General features: G+C 38.4%; 1 protein-coding gene across 4 annotated transcripts in view; it reads left to right on the forward strand.

Annotated features, from left to right (window-relative positions):
• Nucleotides 1-23,861, forward strand: part of kcnt1a (potassium sodium-activated channel subfamily T member 1a) — a 225,710-nt gene that overhangs the window by 27,147 nt on the left and 174,702 nt on the right. For all 4 annotated transcript variants that reach the window (XM_051931758.1, XM_051931760.1, XM_051931759.1 and 1 more), the window contains exon 2: nt 19,893-19,943. In XM_051931758.1, the coding sequence (XP_051787718.1) occupies nt 19,893-19,943 (51 nt within the window). The remainder of the gene's footprint in view (nt 1-19,892; nt 19,944-23,861) is intronic.

Below are 23,861 nucleotides of genomic sequence, written 5' to 3' on the forward strand. Positions count from 1 at the left end.
GGAGGGACATTGAGCAATTAATGGAATGGGACACCAGATCAGATTTTCTTACCCACTAAATGCAGTTTAGTTGTGTAAGATTAACAAAACATGTTCACCTTCAGGATGGAGACCTTTCATGATCATAGTGACTAGACTGGGAGCTGAACAGCACTAATCACTGTGCCACCTGCTTTTAACTTCTCTGCACTCAAGTTCAAACTATAAGCTACATTACTCCTCTGAGAACAAAACATTAACCACTGTTCATTAATCACTGAAATGTGGTGTGCATTTTTACATAAGGAACTTAAAAATAAAATAGAATACACATTTTTACATTTTTGAATCTGAAGTTGAAAATCACACAATATGCAATGTATACAGTCGTGATAAATACTGCAGCTTCCCCTTCTTGCTATAATTAGGAGTCACAAACACAGCAAAAAGAGATTGATGCCTCCAAAATAAGCAGCAGAAGCAGGCCAGGACCTTCATTGGCCTGCCCAGAAGAGGCTCACCCCAAGTCAATCTGACCTCTCAACTCCACAGGCAGGCTTTGGGCTTGTTAAAGAAATTGAGAAAAGGCTCTAAAAGCTCAAAATGACTTGAATGCCCCAAAATACACAATATATCAAAAAATGTCCATCAAGTGAGAGCAACCATAAAAAAACAAGGACAAGGCCAAAGCAGAATCTTTAAAAATGAAGACATTTATTTGAAAATCACAAATAGGCAATCCAAAGCAAACAAGTTCAAATCTACAATCCAACAAATGAAAAAAGAACACAAGAAGAAACCATAACTAGATTCCTCAAATTTGGACATGTTTAGACCGATTTCCAAGTTTCCCTTCTTCAATAAGTTAATTAAAAAAGTAATATTCTTGCAAATAAATAATTTTCTCAATGAAAATAGCATTAACGAAAAGATTTAGTTAGGTTCCGGTATTAGTGAAAGTCATGAACAACCTTAGAATAAACAGAGATGCAAGTAATGTGTCTGTTCTGGTGCTGTTAGACTTAAGTGCCACATTTGATACCATTGATTCTGAAATACCCTTAATCGCCTATGACTTTGGGCTGGCATTGCAGGGTACTGTCTTGCACTGGTTTGAAACATTTTAACTGTAAGACAATCTGTGGTTAAATTAAGTGATCTCACTACCAAAGACATGATGCTTTATTTGGAGTTCTACAGGGCTGTATTTTAGGATGACTGGACATGCTGCCATTTGATCAAACTATTAGTCAGCCTGAAGCCAGCTTCCACAACTATGCAGGCAATGCCCAGCTCTACATATCTCTAGCGCCTTATGATATCAGTATACTAATTTTGCGTAATTGACTGTGTTTTGTCTGTTATCAGTGGGATGAAAATTAGCTATATCCTAACTACAGGGTCATGGGGGGTCTGCTGGAGCCAATCCCAGCCAACACATGGCGCAAGGCAGGAAACAAACCCCGGGCAGGGTGCCAGCCCACTGTAGGGTGCGTGCACACACACACACACCAAGCACACATTAGGGACAATTTAGAACTGTGGGAGGAAACTGGAGCACCCGGAGGAAACCCAAGCAGACACGGGGAGAACATGCAAACTCCACGCAGGGAGGACCCGGGAAGCGAACCAGAGTCTCCTAACTGCGAGGCAGCAGCACTACCCACTGTGCCACCATGCAGTGGGTAGCCCTGCATGATGGATGCATATGGTTTTTTTAAGTTAAATGAAGAGAAACTAGAAATGCTCATTATTGAACAAAATAGTGAGAAGGTAGTACAGACTAGGAAATCTGGAAAAACAATTTGAAGACAAAGTTTGAGTGATTCTACATGCTAAATTAACATTCAAACCTTATATTGACAATATAACGAAAATATCCATTTTTGTCTAAGGAATATTGCAAATTAGACCCAATCCTGCATTTATTTTTTTTTAGACAACTGTAATGCCTTGTTTATGGGAGTACCCAAATATCTAATAGAAGGCTACAGCTGGTCCAGAATGCTGCAGCAAGAGTATTGAAACGTAACAGAGAAAAGAAACATATTACACCCATTTTAGTATCTCTGAACTTATTGCCTGTTTCGTTTAGAGTTGATTTGAAAAATTTGTTGCTGATTTTTTTATGCACTTATGGTTTTGCACCGTAATGTAGCTCAGAATTCTTAACCGAATATGTCCCATAATGGAGATTTAACATTATCAAGTTCTGGTCTTCTGATTGTTCCCAAAGGTAAATGTGAGAAAAGTGGTGAAGCAGCCTTTAATATTTATGCTTTGAAGATCTCAAACACATCACTGCTCAACATATGGCAAGTATGTTCAGTTAAGAGAATTAAAACCAAATTTAAAACTTACAATTTTAACTTATCATTTTATTAACTTTACTTTTTTCTTTCTAACATAAATAATCACTATATTTATTCCTATTTTTGTTGATTTTCACTATTTGTATCTTTTTATTATTATTATTTTGTTTTTTTCTTGTATTTGTGAAGCACTTTGTCTTGCACTTTAAAAAAGCTGCAATATAAATACACATTACTATTATTATTATTATTCAGTTTTGAAAATGACAAACATTATGTAAACTATTGTAACATGCAATAAAATCTGATCATACAATAGCTTCAAGGAACTCGGTTTTGTACACAGTGTACTATTTTATATGTTAAACAAAATTCTCCTAACAAATGGTTACATTCTTCCTGTTCTTTGTATAGAAAAATAAAAAATGAAGTATGTGGATGTAACCACATTATTAATTAACCTGAATTGAAATCGTACTCTTCAAGAAAGTCAGGCTTGTATGTGGAAATATCAATCTATCAATCTACCTATCTTTTGGAAATATTAAGTAATGGAGCAGCATAAATATCTCGAGTCATTTTCATCTTGTTCACATTTCTGCGTAGGCATGGGTTAATTGGCTCTACTCACCCTAATTTTGTGAATTGGTAGTAATTTAGTTCAGGTCAACTAATTTTAATGTACTGTATAAAACATTTCCCATCAAAATGTTGAAAGTACAGTACAGCTTAAGATAGAAAATAGTATTGAATAAAAAACTAAAAGCATAATGCAGCTAAACACAAAACACCATATAATTGTACATTTATGTGAGTTGTACAGTTATTAGCTTTGCAGCCTCACACTTTTGGGATTTGCACACCAAACAGAAAAAATAAAAACTGACAAAACTAAGCCATGTACCTTCATTTGTGTATTACAAAGTAGAACAGAAATACCAAAAAGACAAAAAAGAGGCAAAAAGTACAGAAAGTGAATCTTAATCTAAAATCCAAAGAAGAAACCAGAAAATGCAAAACATACAGAATTACAATCTTTAGCAATCACAGTGAGCCACTAAAGGATCCACTCCCCAGCTTGAACTACATCATCCTGACATCAGGATGACTCCCTCTTTTGGGGGTTTCACCCAAACAACACAAGGAAAAGCAGAGAACATATCATACATAAACACATAAAACACATAAACACATAGCATTTTAGAGAAAGTAGTTTTTGTTCTCTGCTCAAGTGCTGATCTTTGTAAGCTGGAACATCAATGGTCTCAATCATGATCTAAAGAGAAAAAAGAGGATTCTCCTATCTTACAGGCCTAAAGCCCAATGTATTATTTTTACAGGAGACTCTCCTAACAAGTAATGGCTAGCTTTGACAGAAAAGAGACTGGATTGACCAAATCTTTAATTCCAGCTATAATAACAGAACCATGGATGTGGGAATTTTAATCTATAAAAGGGCAATATGTCATGGTGGTGAGGAGTTTATTCAACTCTAAAGTACTTAGCCTTGATCCACATGGCTTATTCTCACCTGGACAAAGCTGCCAGAACTGTGAGGATAATGTTTTTTGATTTTTCTAGTGCCTTCAATGCCATACAGCCATCCCTGTTAAGAGATAAGCTTAGAGATATGCTGGTGGATGAGCCTATGGTGTCCTGAATAATAGACTATGTGTTGGGCAGACTGCAGTTTGTGAGGCTCAAGTACTGTGTTTCTGATGCGGATGTGAGAAACACTAGAACACTAAAATGGACATTTTCTCTTTTCTTTGTATACCTCAGACTATAATTATAACACCAGGTCATGTCACAGAAATTCTCAGATGATTCTGCACTTATGGGGTGTATTAATAAAGGGGACGAAACAGAGTGTAGGAGTTAAGTGGAGAGTTTTGTGGTGCAAAATCAAAGAACTGGTTATTGACTTTCGCCTCACCAAGCAGCCTCTTTGTCCAGTCCCTATAACAGGAGTGAATGTATAGGAGGGGCACTCCTATAAGTTCTTAGGGGTCCATATTAATGATAGGTTGGACTGGTCTCATAACACAGAGGAACTATATAAGAAAGGGCAGATCAGGCACTTTATGATGGCCAGTGCAATTTTCTACACTGTGGTGTGCTGGGTGGGTAACATTACTTAAAGAGAGGCCCACCAAATCAACAAACCAATTAAAAAGGCAGGCTCAGTTATGGGATGCAGTCTGGACCCCTGGGAAGTAATAGTGATGGAGAGAATTAAAACAAAACTGAGTGACAATGCTGCTCATCCTCTGTTTGACTCAGTTAATACTCAGTACTTTCAGTCAACAAATTATTTAGCAGAAGTGTATCAAGAAACATAACACGGGCTCCTTTATACCAACAGCCAATATGTCTGCATAATACCTCACTTTTTAATTCTTTTCCTTTTTGTCATTCTGGTATGCATATAGACCAAAGCATGTGTGTACTTCAGTCTGGAAGGTCCAAGTCAGTCCTTTGCATATGTCAGCTGACAATTTACAATGAATGGGTGGCACAGTTGGTAGTTCCTCCACGAGAGACGTTGCCTCAGTTCACAACTAGCCTCTTCTGCGTGTTTTATTTATGTTAAAATTTACTAGGGACTTAAAATTTGAATCCTAGCTTCAAGGTAACGTAGTAGTACTCACTAATCATGGCACCACAGAGAGGCAATGTGGATTAACATAGGCAGGGAGAATTTTACTAAAACTACCTACATAGCAATCTATCTATCTATCTCTTATATAGTGCCTTTCATATCTATCTATCTATCTATCTATCTATCTATCTATCTATCTATCTATCTATCTATCTATCTATCTATCTATCATATAGTGCCTTTCATATCTATCTATCTATCTATCTATCTATCTATCTATCTATCTATCTATCTATCTATCTATCTATCTATCTATCTATCTATCTATCTAATGAGCTTCTGTAAAAAGTGAAATTTCTCCCTGTGGACAAATAACATTCTATCTTTAATATGAATATATATGCACAAATGTATTTATAATGGCTAGGGATTTTAATTGCATTTTAAATTCAGACTTGGATAGGTCCTTGACTACAGTAACTAAAACATTTAAAACTGCAAAGATAATTACATAATTCTTTGTGATTCACAATCTATCAGAATGATGGAGATTTTTAAATGCAAATTAAACAGAATGTTAGTTTTTCTCACCTGTACATCAAAGTTACTCAAGAATGGATTATTTCTTCATTGATAATAATTTCCTGCCCACTATCAAATCTTTTAAGTACAACGCTATTGTCTTCTCCACCCACGCCCGTCTTTTTTTTGAGGCTTACATCACTATGGCCTATATGCTCAAGTCATATGTCATCTTAACCCCCTGTTATTAGCAGACAAAAAATTTATAGAATTTATCTCCAATAAAATCATTTTGTTTGTTTTAGACCAATTTATCTTCAAAAGTTTCAGCAGGAAAAATAATACTTTAGGTTAAGCAAGTAAGACACATAAAGTAAAATAAACATAAGCTAGAGAATAAATCCTGGCTAAAATATAACACACGTGACCAGAAGTCTAGGCGTGAATCTCATCCCCGTCACTCCCTATGTGGAGCCTGCACAGCCTCCCAAAATCCATGTGGGTTTTTTTTTTGTTGTTGGGCACTATAGTTTTCTTCCTGCATGTCCTAAGAAAGATTTGTATGTTAAGGCTAATTGGTGAATCCATGTTGGCCCCCGGTTGGTGTGGGTTTGGGCGTGTTCAACATTGGGCAATTCACTGGAATGGCATAATGACCAGGGCTAGTTCCTGCCTTGGACCCAGTGCTGACAGTATATGCTGTATTGGATTTGGTGGGTCCAGGAATGTTACTTTCATCAGACTAGAGAGCTCAATGTAACCAAACAACAATATTTAACGTAACATGAGTTAGGTTAAGCACTGTAGTCTGATGATGATGGGCACAGTAATAAACGGCATAATGAAAACTGACAATGTTAAAGGGATCAGAGTAATTAAATTATTTTATAATGAACAGTGTTTGAAAATAAAATCTTAAGGAGAGCTAGTAGTAGTAGTAGTTGTAGTATTGTTATATGACCAAGTACAATGAAATTCTTGCTTGTATTCTAAAGGGAATGAAATGGAAGACATCCAGTGATCCTTTCATAAATATCTACAGTGGATGTTTTGATTAGTTGGAAACATTAACACATTGGTCCAGTGACAGTACTGGTATGCATATGTACTGCCATCCAGTCTAGGGTTGCTATTGATAGCTGGGACAGTGTCCACCTCCCTTCACAATGGTCTGGATTAAACGGGTAGAAAAGTGGATGATTCAATTAGATACAGCAGTGTCCTGATCTTAAGACAGACAGTATGTGGGTGGCAGGCCAAAAGAGCACTGACAACATGAAAACTTTAAACACAGTGGTTAAGTTGGTAACTAAATCAAAGTCCCTTGGCACCACCACTGTGCCAGAATCATCTGCGGTTATACTGTTCTAATACAAACCTCCAGTTATTCTATGCTTAACAGCAATAACTAATTTGTCACAATCATGTGAAAAGAGTAATGAAAATGTTAAATTTAAATATATTCATAACAAAATATAATAAAATTAATCTTCCTAAGCAGCTACAATGCAAAAAATACAATTGTAAGTTTTTTTTCTCCTGGCTTAATATTTATTGACAGCACCGAGCCACATAATGAGTGCTGGTCCAGTGTGTAGGAAGACAGCATTTATTCAATATCCATGAATTTGCACCACTGAAAGTGTCTTTTTGAAAATCAAATGAAAGTAGAAGTGAGCTATTGATTTGTAGCCTTTTGACTGTTACTGCATGTTCAAATTACAATCTATTTTGGCTTTGATTCAGGGGCTCTGGTCTTTGTGGTTTGTCTCATATCAGTAAGTTATCCATTCTTTTTCCTAAGACACTTGCTTGTATTAGATCAATGGTTTGCCAGGGAACAAAGTCTGACTTCACAGTTTTGAGTGCATGGCAGGAGTCCTCCCTTAATGGAGTGCCAATCCATCTCATGACAGACTGATACCGGGTTAATTTACAGACAACAAAAGAGCCACCATAGACACTAAAAAGTGTTAAAAAATTGAAAAGACAGTGAATCAAACTGATTTACTACAGCAGTATAGGAAAGCAATGGGAATATCTAGTAGCCGTGTTTTATCCTACACTAATGAGTCTTGAGCATTGATTTATATCAAGTAGCCAACGGTGCTTTGGTAAAAATTGATTGGTTGATTATTTATTAAGAGGCTTGATGCCCAATAGCTAAAGGCTGTGCCACCTACACTATTTTTGCTTATTCTCTGAATATTAAGGAGGACTACATCAGTGTGCACCCTGAGATGATGGCGCTAATAAGTTCTGACAGGTGGGGGCGGGAGGCTAAACCCTTTATAAGTTTACAAGTGAGAAGGAGAAATTTAAATTCAGATGGAAGGCTGTGACATAATTTAAAACCTGGAGCTATATGATCATTATTTTTAATTCTTGTTATGACACTTCTTGAATTAACTATAAAGGAGTGAATGAGTTGAACACTCAGAATTAGGCGCTGCAGTAGTCAATTCTGTTTGAGAGTAGTCAGCTATTTTTTAAGGTAATAATGTTGAATTTATAAAATGTATGTATGCACAAAAGGAGGCCTGACTTGTGTAAAAGTCAGAATTTATAAAAGAAAACTTGACTAGAGAACATGCGTATAATTGTAGCAATTCTGAGCCATTCGTTTGCCACATTTCAGAGAAATGATAAAGCAGCCAAAACAACTAAATGACAACTCATGCAAACAATAGTGTACCTCTGAGCTGTTATTATAATGTGCATTGATGTGAAAAACATACTAAAGTTCAAAAGTGAAGAATTTGATGTTGATTTCTGTAACCTTTTAAGAGGACCAATGCTGCGTATTTGCACTAAAGAACTTACTAGGTGTATCGTCAGTTGATATGCAAGAACTTGTTGGCATTACAATGACATTGAGGGAAAAATCAGATGTGATTAACTCTCTGTGTACAGAAAGCTCTAAATCTCATTCCCTACAGCCTATTCGTGGCCTAATGCTTTGACACAACGTGGCTGGTTTGGGCGCTTGAAGAGTATGCAAATGGTCATATACAAAGGGAAGAAGCTTTAAGGGACAACTAGGATTTTTTTGCCCATGATGATGACTCGCTTATGTGGAGTGCACCACAAGACTCCTCAAATGCAGGTGGCGGTGTCTGGATGCAACTGTTCTGTCATGATTGTTTGACGTTGATTAGCATAGTCCCTATATGTTTGTTTCAGGGTGCCGACCAGGTGGGTTCAAAGTGTGTTCACATACACACATTTACAAGATGATTGCCTTATATATAAACGTCTACACATGGAAGTGTGTGTGTCTGTCTGTCTGGCCCGAAAGTGTGAGGTGACCTGGAAGTGCGAGGCAACAGCTTGAAGCTCAAAGAAAGCAAATCTGTCGACAAAGTGAAACCACAGAGAAAAGAGAAGCTCGCTTAGCCGCTGATACATAAGCGAGGTGAACAGATCGGCAAAACAATCGTCAGAGGAGAGAGAAACTCACTTAGCCGCTGATAGACAACAGAAGCGAGCATGTCGGCAAAACGAAACCACTGAGGAAAGAGAACCTCGCTTAGCCACTAATGCACAACCAATGTGATTGACTGATTGAAGTGCCACAATCCATGGTTTCTAGGAGCCCGGGCTTTTCACAGCACAGGCTTACACAGCTAGTCATTTATAAAGGGTAAACTGTGTACAAATGTGTGTATACCAGGTTTAATAAGTCAGTGTTTTTTTTCTGTTTTTAGCGAGCGCATATTTTCATATTCAAATTCACATGAAGTTTTATGAATGAGATGCCTGGAGAGTAATAAACCACTTTAATTATGCAATATTTCTAAACTGGAAAAAGCAGGTTTTAGAAAGTATAGAAAATGTGATAAATGTACTTTAAATCGGCATCAAAGATGACACCTAAACATCTGATGGATTCAGTTAAAATAAAATTCACACCTTTCAAGTTAAGAGTATTCAGTGTTGTTTACTATTCACAGAGTAATCTCCCACTTAAAGAATAATTGTGTTCTTTACTGCATTAAAACATCTGAAATTAATTTTGGTGAATTATATCAATTTAAAATGAGCATGTCCACTTGGCCTTGAGTAAAGTGCCTACAGTGATAGTTCCTAAATTTTGGTAGTTGGAAGTTGCAACTGAAGCCATAAAGTTGAAATGTTTTTTTCTAGCATTAAACTGCTCTTTGCGTATTAGGCAGCTGAGGCTTTTCAGCACAATAGACACCAGTAGACAATGGCCGCGGTTAGCTAACAACTTTATATTTGAATTCTCTGTTTTAATTTCATCATTTCTATTTTTCATTTTTGATAGATAGATAGATAGATAGATAGATAGATAGATAGATAGATAGATAGATAGATAGATAGATAGATAGATAGATAGATAGATAGATAGATAGATAGATAGATAGATAGATAGATAGATAGATAGATACTTGTATTTCAAAGTAACAAAAATGGAAAACATGCAAAGATGTTTACATTTTTTGTCAGAGTAGTACGTAAAACAGCAGAAATATTGTTAGCTTGTGTCCCTGCCGTGGCAGTGCAAATGAAGGATGAGGCAGGAGCTCAGAGTCGGGTCAATCAGCTGTTAACCTCTGCAGAAGGGACTTTCACGTTTCAGAAGAACAAGGCACTTTAAAACTAAAATTCATGCAAGATGTTTGCATAAAATATCTTACAATAAATGACAGGGTGATTGGCTTAGTGGTAGGGTGACTTGTGGCATTTTTATAAATCTTAAGATACCAGGGAATGATCTTTTTTTAACACACAAAAACAATCTACCATCTAATAAAAGGACATCATTTTAAATGTCATATGTCAACATAAGCTAACACTAGAACACTATCTATTTCTTATTCCTGTAACAAGCCATGTGTTCCAACAATTTGTGTTCTTACTTTCTCTCCCCATTCTATAAATATACCTGCATTCAATTCTGAGATCCTATAAACATTTCTCATAACAATTTTGGGACCCCAACAATATGATAAAATACAACTTCAAGATAAAAGAATAAAGAATTTACAGTGCCTTTTTAAAATTTTGTTGTGTTTTAGCCTTGTGCTAAAATTGTTTAAATTCATTTTTTTCCTCCATCAAACAACACTTAATACCACAGAACAACAAAGCACAAACAGGATTTTAGGAATTTTTGAAAATTTACTAATAATAAAAACCTGAAATATCCCATTGACACAAGCAGTCAGACCTTTAGCTATGACACTTTAAATTTTTTCAGATGCATCCCATTCTATTGATCATCATTGAGATGTTTCTATACCTGGTTTGGAGTCCACCTGTGGTCAACTCAATTGATTGCACATACAGTAACTGTTATAGGCACACACTTGTCTATAGAGGGTCCCACAGGTGACAATGTGTATCAGAGTAAAGATCAGGCCCTGAGGTTCAAGGAATTACCTACAGAGCTTAGAGACAGGATTGTATCAAGGCATAGATTGGAAGAAGGCTACAAAAAATTCTGTAGCACTGAAGGTTCTGAAGAGCACAAAGACCTCCATAATTCTTAACTGGAAGGAGTTTTGAACAACCATGAATTTTCCTAGAGCTGGGGGTCCAGCCAAATTGAACAATTAGGGGAGAACGGCTTTGGTAAGAGACATGGCCAATGGGAGAAAGTTCCAGAAGGACAACCACCACTGCAACACTCCGCTAATCTAGGTGTTATGGCAGAGTGACCAGGCAACAAAAGAAAGCTCACTTGAAGTTTGCAAAAGGCACCTAAAGGGCTCTCAGACTGTGAAAAAACAAGATTCTGTAGCCTGATAAAACCAAGATTGAACTGTTTGGCCTCAATTTTAAGCATCACGTCTGGACGAAACTAGGTACTGCACAATACCATTCCAGTGGTGATGCATGGGGCTTGGAGCATCATGATGTGGGGTTGTTTTTGAGAAGCATAGACTGGAAGGCTAGTCAGGGTTGATGGAAAGCAGAAGGAAGCAAAGTACAGAGATATCCTTAATGAAAACCTTCTCTAGAACTCTCTGGACCTCAGACTGGGCCGAAGGTTCACTTTACAATTGGACAATGACGCTAAGAAGTAAAGCAAAGATATCCTTAATGAAAACCTGCTCCAAAGTGCTCTGGTTCTTAGTCTGGGCCAAAGATTCACCTTCCAACAGGAAAAATGATGGCGCAGTGGTAGCGCTGCTGCCTCACAGTTAGTAGACCCGGGTTCGCTTCCTGGATCCTCCCTGTGTGGAGTTTGTTCTCCCCGTGTCTGTGTGGGGTTCCTCCGGGTGCTCTGGTTTCCTCCCACAGTCCAAAGACATGCAGGTTAGGTGCATTGGCGATCCTAAATTGTCCCTAGTGTGTGCTTGGTGTGTGGGGGTGTGTGTGTGCCCTGCAGTGGGCTGGCACCCTTCCCATGATTTGTTCCTGCCTTGCGCCCTGTGTTGGCCGGGATTGGCTCCAGCTGACCCCCGTGACCCTGTAGTTAGGATATAGTGGGTTGGATAATGGATGGATGTGACTACCTAGGAGGTGTGGAAGGAGAGGAAAACTTGTTGTATTGTGCTGTCTTGAGATGAGCATTTGGAAGCCTGTTAAGGTATTGTTGTAAATGAAAACCTTATTGCACTTGAACCCGGGACTTTGTTTGTGTAGTTGTGTCTGTGGGTTTGGGGTGCTGCTATGCCCCCTGGTGGTCACAGAAGGAAATTAGCAAGCTAGATGCCTGCTGTTACTATACTTTAAAATAAGTTCTTCAGAAAAATACAGTGACATGGATAGAAATTTGTTAAGAGTAAATTTTGCACAAGTGTTAGAAAGTTTGTTTTTTTATTGCAGAAACACAGATACATGGGATATATTTCCAAGTAGTTAACTTTGGCGGGGTCTTCAAATCCCAGCTCAACAAACATTTGACTGCACAGTGTGTTCTCAACAAATCAGAAATGACAGGCTTGTGGAAGTACTAATTGAGATCCAGACTGCACGCTGTGCAACGTTAATCTCTGCTGCAGAAATGACCTCCTGGAAAACAAGCCTATGAGTGGCACTTTAGCAGTTCTGGATGGCTTCTTGGAAGCTTGAGGAATGATTAGCTCTTAGAAGTAATCACACTTGAATATTGACACTGAAAGGTGTTGGTTTCCAATGAATTCCTAATATGTTAGTTATAAGAACATTTTAGCAACCCAAATTAAAATCTGTTTTTGTCAGCTTTAATTTGGTCAAAATAAAAAGTTTGTGGTGGCCCCAATTTGCAAAGGAATGTCGAGTGCAAAAGCACCGTATGGTCACATTCAATAATACTGAGGACCACTGAGAGAGGGAGAGTGAAAACACTGACAGAGTACACTTCTGCGTTCCAGTTTTTACAGAATCAATGTTCAAGAAGCCAATTATTTGAGGAAAGAGTGAGGCCCTCATTGAAAAGTGGAGGAGCAGACAAACTCCTTTGGGTGTCATAACAGACCCTTTTGAGCAAAGCAGATAGAGCAGGCTGGAAGTTGGCTTTGAAATCTTGACTGTAAAAGGCTGCTCAAAATTAGGGTAAAAGGCCCATCAATGGCACTCTGATCTGGAAGTTGTATCATGGCTTGGCCTGGAACTAACATCCAAAAGAGGGGTTTAAAATGCTTCCCCATATCCAGAGGACAAGCTGGAAAAAGACTGACTTGTAGGAGAAGAGCAAAGCCAGGATCTAGAGAAGTACAGAGAGAGAGAGAAAAAGAGGTGGAGAAAGAGAGCGTGTGTCTTTTTACTTTGGGAGGTTGGACATTACCCACTGGGATATCAGGTTTTGTCTTCTCGTTCCCACTTTGTGCTCTTCTATAGTTGTTACTTTTTTATATTTACTAAATATAAAAGTTTTTGGTGTGATTGCCTTGTCTTTTTTCTGGACAGGATAGACATCTGGCAGAGAGTGTATAAAGTCAGGTTGCAGTTGTATTGTTTGGCCTCAGCTAAAAGTCTAAAAATATGATGGTGCAAGCAGGCCATTGCTGTGGCATGACATGGGATCTAGAAAATGAAAGCAGAAGGGAAAAGAAGGGAAGGGAGCTTCTGACTTTCAAGTACAGTAAGATGTGGCACTGAGCTGATTGAAGCTACCAGTCAACATTCACCTTAAATCTTCTTAAAAATGTATTGTAAAAGTATAGACAATTGATACGTATGACTTGGACCATAAAATCTTGCGTGTTTCTCCTTTTTAGTGGCAGTTACATTTTAGGATTTATTGGTTAATCATAACCTCAACTTATGTAAGAAGAGCAGTCTTCTTGTTGCCTTTGCATATGGCAACAAGGGTCTGTTCCTAGTCACCTTTCTGCACCAGCCAATCAAACTGAACATTCCCATAATGCAACACACCGGTACAACACCTCTGTTCTAAGAGACCATGGACTAACCCTATTCAGTCAGGCATGAGATGACAGGAGTCATGCCAGTGTCACTCATAATGAGCAGAAAGTGAGGGTGAAGTTGTGTCTGGGTTTTGGGGCTCTATTATATATATATGTGTGTGTGTGTGTGTGTGCGTGTGTATGTGTGTGTGCATGTGTGTGTGTGTTTGTATGTGCCTGTATATATACACTTCTGTACAGTGTATGTATGTGGGTTTGTATCATGGCATTTGTCATTGTTAAAATTATATAAAATCTCCACATAATGCTGTCAGTTGATTTTTAAATCACATTTTAAAATGGCTACCTCTGTTTTTACAAACAGCAATGAAATCATACTGCATCTTTTCAGATTTCATCTGCTGTTAATTTTTTTGGAGGCTAGCAAAAGAGTCAGATTAAATGAAAATTTAATGGGACTTTCCCGCAGGCTCAGTAGTTCCCATGTACTTAATAATAACTAATACAATCACAGTATCTGAGCTCACGTTCAAATTTAAATTCATTGTCATGTATACAAAGTACATTGAAATTCCTCCTTGCATGTCTGCCCAGTGTGTGCTTGAGTAGGGAATCCATTCCCGGACGGGTTTATCCATTCCCGGGAATTCAGGAATCCTGCATGTCAGGACACAGTGCATGGGCATCTCACATGTGAACGGTTTTAGAACGAGCAACACTTAATTTTAATAAAACTACTGCAATATGTTGACACCAATAAAAGACTAACCTTATCTACAAGCAGTTCATGCTGTCATATAAGGACATGTATCTAGCTAGTTGCGGTAATAAGAGTGTAGAAAGCACAACGTGTCGAGCGTGCGGTTGTCCAGGCGAGAGCGCACCTTCATGCAGACTAGTACTCCAGCCACTGGGAAAGCACGCTCTGCCTCCACTGAAGTAGACGGCACAGTCATCAGATACTGATACACTTGTTCTAAACAACGCCTGCGCTTGCCATTGCTCTGAAACACCACCATTTCAGCTTTTACTGATGCATTCAGTTTCTTGTCATCATTCTGTGTTGGCAAGTTTCTTAGCGCAGATAATGCAGATGCAACAGACTGACGGATTGCAATTTTAAGTTGCTGTTCAAAGCTGTCAACAGCACAGATGTCAATGAACTCTGCCCCATCCCGGCATTCGTGCGCTGCAAAGTGCACACTCCTTCCAGTCCACTGTTATCAGTCAGCCGGGAGACTGACTGCTGCTGGTCTGTTGCTGACTGAATTAATTGGCAACACACTACACCGTGGGCCAAAAAACCGTGCCACTTAATTATTTTCAACTATAACTCTGTTATTTCTTGATTGATTTTTACACTTTTACACACTATATATGCGAGCTTGGCCGTTCCCATTTTCCCAGGAATTACAGCAGTTTCATTCCCGGGAATGCGGGAATGAAAGGAATGGATTCCCTATGCTTGAGTGACTGTCACTGTATAAGGGGCCTACATACATGGATGGATGTAAGTGATTGTCAGGTTCACTGTCTCATTAAGTCATCCGCTTCACTGCCGTTTCTCTCTTGACTCCTGTACCTCTGCACGATGGGAGTCTGGTGGCTGATATTTTTGGATTGCTAGTCTGAGAAGTAGTCAACATCCGTAAATGACACTAAATTGTGTTGAAGTCTGCTGTTGCTTAAAGCTGTTCCCTTAGTTGACTTTAAATTCTCAGAATCTAAAAAGCAGGTCAGTGCACGGTATACATGGAATAAAATATTTAGATTATTTGCTTCAAACTGCACTTTTTCTGTGCACTAGAACGGTGAGTCACTGTTTGTTTTATTTAACAAGCTTATGGTTTTTATGATCTGCAAAGAAGTTTTTATTTCCCAAAAATAACAAATAACACAATGTTCAAATGAGATGCATACACTCAAGAAATAACCAAATCACAATTTTTCCAAAAATGTTAATTTATAAAAATCTGCATTCTAAAAAGATTAGCGTGTGATGGTATGAAATTAGACAGGGCAGCCTACTGTTCTATCAATGAATTAGTCTGCTTAACCGTTGTCTTTAGATGTTCATACTGTATGAGTTTTACTCGATGACTGATCTCTTCAATTTCATTTCTTTACATTTTAGTAGTTCTTTGTACCTCCGACTGCAGGAGCTATGCACAAACACAAAGGGCCAGTTGACAATCACCGGTTAGTCAAATGCACATATCTTTAAACTCCACAGGGACAATGACTGGGTGTGGAATTTGAGCACACTGGATCAATGAAGCAACCATACAACTCTAGGCTTCCATTTGACTTCTTTGTATATATCACAACCTCAACTTGACTGCCAGATAATAACTCAAAAGACATATTCTGAAAAATGTAACATATTGTGATAGGCAATGATGCTGTGTGTTTGCACATCCCAAACGTTTAGTTTTTGCTTTAATCAATGTCATAAAAAAATACAGTTTGTATTGTAACACAGTGAAAAGTGAGATGGGACTTTGAATATGTTTTAAAGTAACAGCATGTCTGTACATGGTGTGAAAGATGAGTAAGACTGCAGGGTCCCAAAAATAGTTGGGGTGCCAATTGGGGCACACCGTTTAATATTCTTTCAGGTGCAAAGGGGTATTATAACACAAAGTACTTGATTACTTTGTCTAACTGGGAGCTGTGTCCTGCTGTGAGTTTCTTGTCGAAGTGAGACACCTTTTGGGTGACCGGGCTTGAGGAAGCAATTGGGGTGGGGGGGGGGGGGGGGGGGGGGGGGGGGCGTGGGGGGGGTTACGTGGTCAGTTGGCTTTTCAGGTCCCCTTCTCTGTAATGCAGAGAGAAGAGACAAGACATCGTCAGTACCCCCTATTGCCCTGGGTTGGTTCTGCATATCTGATCAGAGCAGACAAAGTGATCCTCAGAGATGTATACATGACAATGGTTGTGCTGCTGCTTCCTCAACTTGTCGGAAAAGGTGTTACTCATTCTGGCCGAAGAGTTCAGATGCTGAAGTTCCCTTCTTGAAGTCATGTCTCCTCAGCCTCAACGGGCTACTGGCATACAGCTTTAGCTTGACAGAGTGGGTCTCAGCTTCTAATCCACAAAGATAAGAGTTTGTCAAATTTGGCTCTCCCAAGCAAGAGGCTCATATCATAGCTTTTCAGTTCAGAGATCAGGATTCAGATGTTTTCCTTCATTTTGGAGAGCTCCCCCTCTTGGGAGAATCCCTGAACTTCTCTCATCTTGCCATTCTCTTGTGTTTTCTTCAGCTCTCTTACTTTGAAAGATGCATGTGGTTTTAAAGGAAGGTCGAACCTTCTTCATCCTTTGAATTACAGGTCTTTGTCCTTGCTCAAGTCTATTTTGTACCTTCTGGCTCAAGAGGTCTACAGAGGGGCCTCTGGAGAGATGTCAGGTTACTTCTAATTTATACTTTTGTTATCAGTCCAGGCAGATCCTGGTACAAGCTGGACTTCAGTCACTTAGTTTGGAATGCAAGTGGGGGATTTGTGCAGCTAGGTGCCTACAACCCTGTTAAATCTGCTTTCTTAACAGGCCTGGTGGGCCACTACAGCCTAGCAGAATGGACAATGCCCACTTTATCCTACAAGGCACTGTATATCACTTCATAAGGACCCAGCAGCATGAAGCACATAGGGTCTCCACTACAGCCACCTAGTCATTAATAGCCCTGTGGCATTTTTAAATAGTTACAATAAGCAAATGTTTAGCAAAACAGTCTTAAGAATTTAGGTCTGTTTTAGCGTCTCCCTGAAATACGGGTGTTATCTATTTGAGGTTTGACTACAAGGCTGGATTGGATTGCTTGGCCCTGGGCATTGCTCATGAATTCTAGATATGGGCGCTTGGAAGTCTTCTTTAACATCAGCCAGACACAGACGATGCCCATATTATCCGTACACTCCATTTTTGGTAGCTTTTTGAAATCTGGTTTTATATTTATTGATATACTTATTACCATTTGTATGGTTCTCTCTGGTTTCATTGTCACACCCAAACTGAATTCTCATAAACGTTTTAACATGATACTGTTATCTGCTTTCCTTTTGTCTATAGCAAGGAGTAGGAAATCTGGAAACCTGGAGGGTAACAGTCGCTGCAGACTTTCATTGCAAGAAGCCTGTGAATGAAGAGCTAATTGATACTTTAAACTGAACATCTGGCCTACTGTAATTAGATGTCTTAATTTTGTGTCTTCCAATCTAAATGCAAGAGAAACGCTCTGTGTAAAATACTCAACAGACCCGATGTTGTGGCTTTCTGCACATGAGTCCACTTACTCTCTAACATGTATTTAGCTTTATGTTTTCAAAGAAACAACAGTTACTGTGAATCTTTAACTCACACTTTTATCACTTTGTGAAATCCAAAGCAGTCCACAAACCATAGGCTTGAGAGGTAGCGAGAGACTGACTGTAGCCCTCCCAATGAAGCTCTTTCTACACCTGAAGAGCATCTACCCAATGGAACATCTCTCTGTAGGTCAAAGGTGAGCAAAACAAGGGACAACCTATTTAGATGGGGCCTCACAACAAGCGCTGAATGTCCCTGTGGTGAGCCCACCCAAACAATGGACCACATTCTCCATGAATGTCCCAGAGGCCCTACATGTACCGATAAAGATCTTAAGGATGCTAATGACGCTGCACTTACCTGGATTAGGCAGTCACGTCATAAGATATGATTAATGATCACTTTGTGAAGTTACAGCAATAATGCAACTACACTGCACCACTCTAAGTTAGGTTAACTGAAATTGCAAATGTATACAGGACAACTACATATAGAAGACTGTCACATTGAGTCACCTGCTGTAGGTCAGTCACACTATTAATAAATGGCCTGGACTAAGCCAGTATTGCCTACGCTACTAAACATTATCAACATAATATGCAACTTAGTGTGGTGGCACAGTGGTTAGTTCTGCTGCCTCATGGATTCAACATCCTGGGCTCAAATTCTATTCCTGGGTGTTACAATAGTGTTGATAGAACTACCAAATGTCTTAGTCACTGGGCCACACTATTTAGTTTATCAAGTAAAGTTGTTGTTAATGTAGTGTCTTTAAATAGTGCATATCATCCCAAGGTGCTTTGCACCCACAACAGTTTTCATATTTCCACTTGTGAAAAATGACAGAGACCGCTAGGCCACATTACATTTTAATATTCCATTATCAAGGTAACCTATCTTTTATAATGCCTTTTTATATTGAATACAATCCCAGGGACCCTTAGAACACATTTTTTCATACTTATACAATGTGATCTCTGTCAGATTAAGTGACATGCTGTGTATCATCTAATAACAAGTGGCCATAACTATATACCCATATAAACTATAATAGCTATATTGCCACTCTAGTGTTTTACACATATAGTTCAGTTATTTTTTCAATTCTACAGTGCACACAGTAATTCGGTGGGGGGCGCTTACCTGGCAATACCTTAGCTACTAGTCCGCACTATGTAGTCATAACTGCTTTTTCTAATATTTCAGGTTAAAGTATAGCATCTCTGCATAGTTATCCCCATCTTTATTCTTTTCAAACTTGTCACCTTTTTCATATCTCATCAGTATGAATCGCTGTTAGATTAAATGACATGCTCAGAGTCACAGAAGATGCCAATGGTGGGCACTTCACTGGTAACCACATTTCCTGTCTCAGCTGCTTCTCACAATAACATGCTCTTAATCACATCCTTTTCTTGTCAGTTGGATCTTTAGACTTTCCATGCCTTTTAACCAGCAGATTGCAGTAATGCAGTTCATATCAGTGAGCACAATTTCAAAACACTGGATTTTATTGAAAGCCAAACATACAGCATTGTGCCCCCTTAGATTTGTACAAGTGCCAAAATACTTCATTAAGCAATGTAATTACCCAAAAAAAGCAGGAATTTGTCTTCTGATAGCAAATGTGCAGCCACTGTGACTCTCCAGAATCAAAGACCCCTACCTTTGGCTTATAGCTTGTATGTACAATTGAGTTTTTCGTGCAAACATTCAAAGCTGTCTTATTATGCTACTCCAGACATTAAGGACATTTTTGCATGTTTTCGACATTGCATGCCCTGAATTAACTCCTTTTCTCTTTGCAGCATTGCTTACTGTTCTTCTGTTTATGTATCTTATGTCCAGGCTCGCTAGGCTATATTCTGAAGAGTTCAGTGTGGATTCTACTAATGCGCAGTAAGTTAGAATGTGCATGCATGCAGACATTTTAAAAGATTGCATAATTCATATATATACACTAACATACATTAATACAGAAAGTCTGGGCAGTAGGAGAGTATAACCCCATTATTGCTGATTAATGTCCTTGGACTGTAGAGGCACAAAAGTGAGTGTCTGTCCCTGTTAAGTAAATAGGACAGCTGGCAGCTCTGTGAAAACTGGGGCCAGCAGGTGGCAGCAACACATTAAATAAATGGCTGCCCACTTTCACTTCTCATTAAGTTCAGAATAGATAAAACAGACCCCAACTCACAGCCACAGAGAATGTAAGATTAATGTATTGAAGTTAGAGGCAAAATAGAGACATCTGGAGTGTTGTGGGAGAGCAGCATGTGGTCAGCAACTACAATGCACAGAGGTGCTATTGGTTTGGTCCAGGACAGTTAAATGTTTGAATATTTAGTATTGTCGGTGTACTCTGTCCACTTCTGTCTAAGTGTGTGTGGCAAAAATAAAAAACCTGCTTATGCCTATAGTATTGTTGTGCATACTCTTTTGCCCTTTTAGGCTGTATAACAGGTACCCTGTGCCAATATGCAAGATGAAGAGCGGGATGAACATTTTTTTCATTTGCTTCACAGGGTTGACTTTATTTAAATTCTAGTGTCCACAATATATTCATAAAATCAGAATTAGATATCTAAAAACACATACCTTGTGCAAGTAGGTATAGTTTAGCCAGATACAGTGTCTCAGGGTAGCTAAAGAAACAAGATACCTGTTGTGGCATTCCATTGCCAAAGCTCTGCTCCTTCCATTAATCTAACATAGACTGATGTCTCTTGACATCTGATGCTCTAGAAACTGCCCATATGGGGCTTTATATTGGGCATTACTGATAAGCAAACCCCACTGACTTTGCTTTGCCGTTGCAAACCTTCATTCTTTTCTTTACTGTCTACAATGGCCCACAGAGCCAGGAAGAGATCAAGAGCTGTTACGCAGGAAAGTCGCCTCATAAGCTAAGTGGACAAATCTGCTGCTGGCTGATGGAGATTTTCTCTACCAATGCAATAAATCCAGGAGCTCTGATTCTAATTGTCTTGGGTTTAGGTTTCATCTCTGTCATCTGTTCTAGGATGAATAAAGAAATAGAGAGAGAAAGAGAGAGTGTCACACCGAATGATTCGTCACCAGTGACAAAATGTTTGTTCAGAGGGAATTTGTTCTAAAAATGTTGTGGTTCATTCAGATGCAATTTTGTAAACCTAAGATGTCCCACCATTTGCTTTTGTTGGAAAGAAGTAGCTCTTTCTTGTTTACCTCTCCATTAGAGGTATATTCATTGAGCATTTTTTGATGATGGAGTCACAAACCGTGTTGAAAGAAAAGCCTAAAAAACGTAGATGTAAACTTTGGGTTGTTTGTGATTTCTCAGTGCATCGCATTCTGATCTTTAGGGGGAATTTCTATGGATGTCCATTTCTGGTAAGACTAGCAACTGGCTTGAAACTATTCAAAGCTCTTTACATAGACAGTGTGGAGTCATTTACCACCAATATGTAACATCCATTTGGAAGATCCAATGGCAGTCATTTTTGTGCCAGTACATTAACCACACATTAGCTATTTGGCATGAAGGGTTGAGACAGCCTATCAGAGGCAGAGGATGCTTATGGTGCCAGAATGGTCAGGCATGGTGAACAATTTAGCTGGGACATCGGGAAACACCCATTTGTTTTTGAAAGATGCCCAGGATTCTCTTAGGACCACTTTAGTTTATGTCTCATTCGAAGGACTGCACCATTTTTACAGCACAGTGTTCCTATCAGTAGTGGTTTTGCACTAAGAAAATGTAGAAAAACGCCATTGCATCATGAACAATGATTCCAGGCATTTCTTGCAAACCCTCAGCCAGTATTACTTAATAGTCTAGTGAGAATACCTGAGGGAAGTTAACATATCTGCAGTCTTGGCTCACAGCTTAACACTTAACAAATACTATAATTAACTGTGTTAGCTCCAAGAAAAGGAGCAAATGAAACTAACAAAAGAAACTGAAAGGCTTTTAACAATCACAAAATAATTAACAGAAATTAACCAAAATTGGAACAGTTCAAAGGAAAAGGAAAAACACAACACTAAAACGCAACAAGAAGGTCGAGACCTATGACAAATCATTACACTGAGTGACCATAAGAAAGTCACTTCACCTGTCTGAGCTCCGACTGGGGAAAAAGAAATGTAGCCAGTTGTATCTCAAATGTTGTAAGTTGCCTTAGAAAAAAAGGTATTAGCTAAATCATAATATTGTACATCGTAATATCATGTATTTTCAGTTAGCAGATCAAATTACCTTTTTAACTATAATGCAAATGGTATGGGTATACTTTTTCACATGTAGCTGTGCCAGCATATTGGTTTGTTTGTAGAGCATAAAAATGGACAATTTAAATTCTGTGGTGTTTTGCCAAAGGTTAGGTTGCCCTAACATTATAACAAAGTGCTAGATGATTGGTTACCATTTCCTGGGATATTAGGGTATACTTACTTACTTTAGATCATGATTGTAAATTAATTTGTGCACTTTTAAATATCATAGACTAGGGGGGGCTTTGCTCGCCAACCCCCAGGCCTGCGCTATGCATATGGGAATGTGGATGTACAATTTAAACAGATTGTTATTTTTATGGGAATTGTTACATGTGCATAATAGAGCTAACTATTTTACATTATGGCGAGTAATTAACCATATTAAAAATTGTAAAACGTAATAATTTGAAAGTAAATTATGTCTCATGTTGCGTTAGAGGTATTCTTTGCATAATACGATTTTGTTCTGTTTGGCTTTGAAATTAACACACAAAAACTTTTTAAACTTACACTTTTACTGTAAATCTTCAGTAAAAACAATTTTTTGAATAAAATTTTTGTCAATATTGCATTGAATTTTGATTCTGTGTTTGGACTTTCATCATGACAATGCAACGTTTAACTGCCTGTGATTGAATTTCGTTTCTTTCTCTCTATTAAATAAAACGACTTTTTCAAATGTTTGGCTCTGAGATCTGTTAATTGTCTTGGCAAAAGCTATTCTAACGGGAAACTGTTAACGTTTTAATACGAATGGAATATCAAGATCTCCTTTGTTGTCTGTTATCCCCTGAAGATGTACTACTTTACCTTTATTGGATACATTCTTCTTTCTACAGTAATTAGTGCGGTGGAAGACTGGATGGTGTTAACAGTTGTAGATATTTTTCATGATATTGTAAGTTGATGTTTTCATCTTCCACATGGTCACCACCAACTGTTTCAGCTTAGTCTATTGATACGCATTTAACCAATTTGCTGTGCAACCGATCGACATTTTTAGCGTTAATTCATTTGTTATTTCCTGCCATATTCCAAAAATGTACACATTTTGTGTTTAGTCGCCTGAATTAGACAGAGTTCGGTGAATGAGTAGCTATGCCCTGCACTTGAATGGTTTCTTATCTTCTTATTCAGTTTTAATGTGTGACTTTTGTCAGGTGCTACTGAGATAGGCTCCACTTCCCTTAGATAGAGTATTGGACACACTGGGTTCTAAAGACTGATGAATGTATGTTGTATATTCATATGATTTGTTTATATTTACTCTGTCAACTTATTCCCTTGTTTATCTATGCTCTTTCTTCAATTCTTTATATTATCCTTCATGGTAGTTCATGTGTACTGTTCATTAGGTGCCAAAGAATTAAACTTGACTTGAGGTTAACAAAGCACGTCACATTCTTTATTACGCCAATGTGTCATTAGACTCTGATAGAGTGATGGGACGTGGGCGGCTGATGCCAGTCTTTCCTGTATGCTGTGTGGGTCCTGTATTGACAGGAAGGTTAGGATGACTAAATAGAATAATAGAGTGACTTCAAATGAAATAATCAGCAG

This window comes from Erpetoichthys calabaricus, chromosome 9 (genome assembly GCF_900747795.2).
Source record: "Erpetoichthys calabaricus chromosome 9, fErpCal1.3, whole genome shotgun sequence".
In the NCBI taxonomy this organism is placed as follows: domain Eukaryota; kingdom Metazoa; phylum Chordata; class Cladistia; order Polypteriformes; family Polypteridae; genus Erpetoichthys; species Erpetoichthys calabaricus.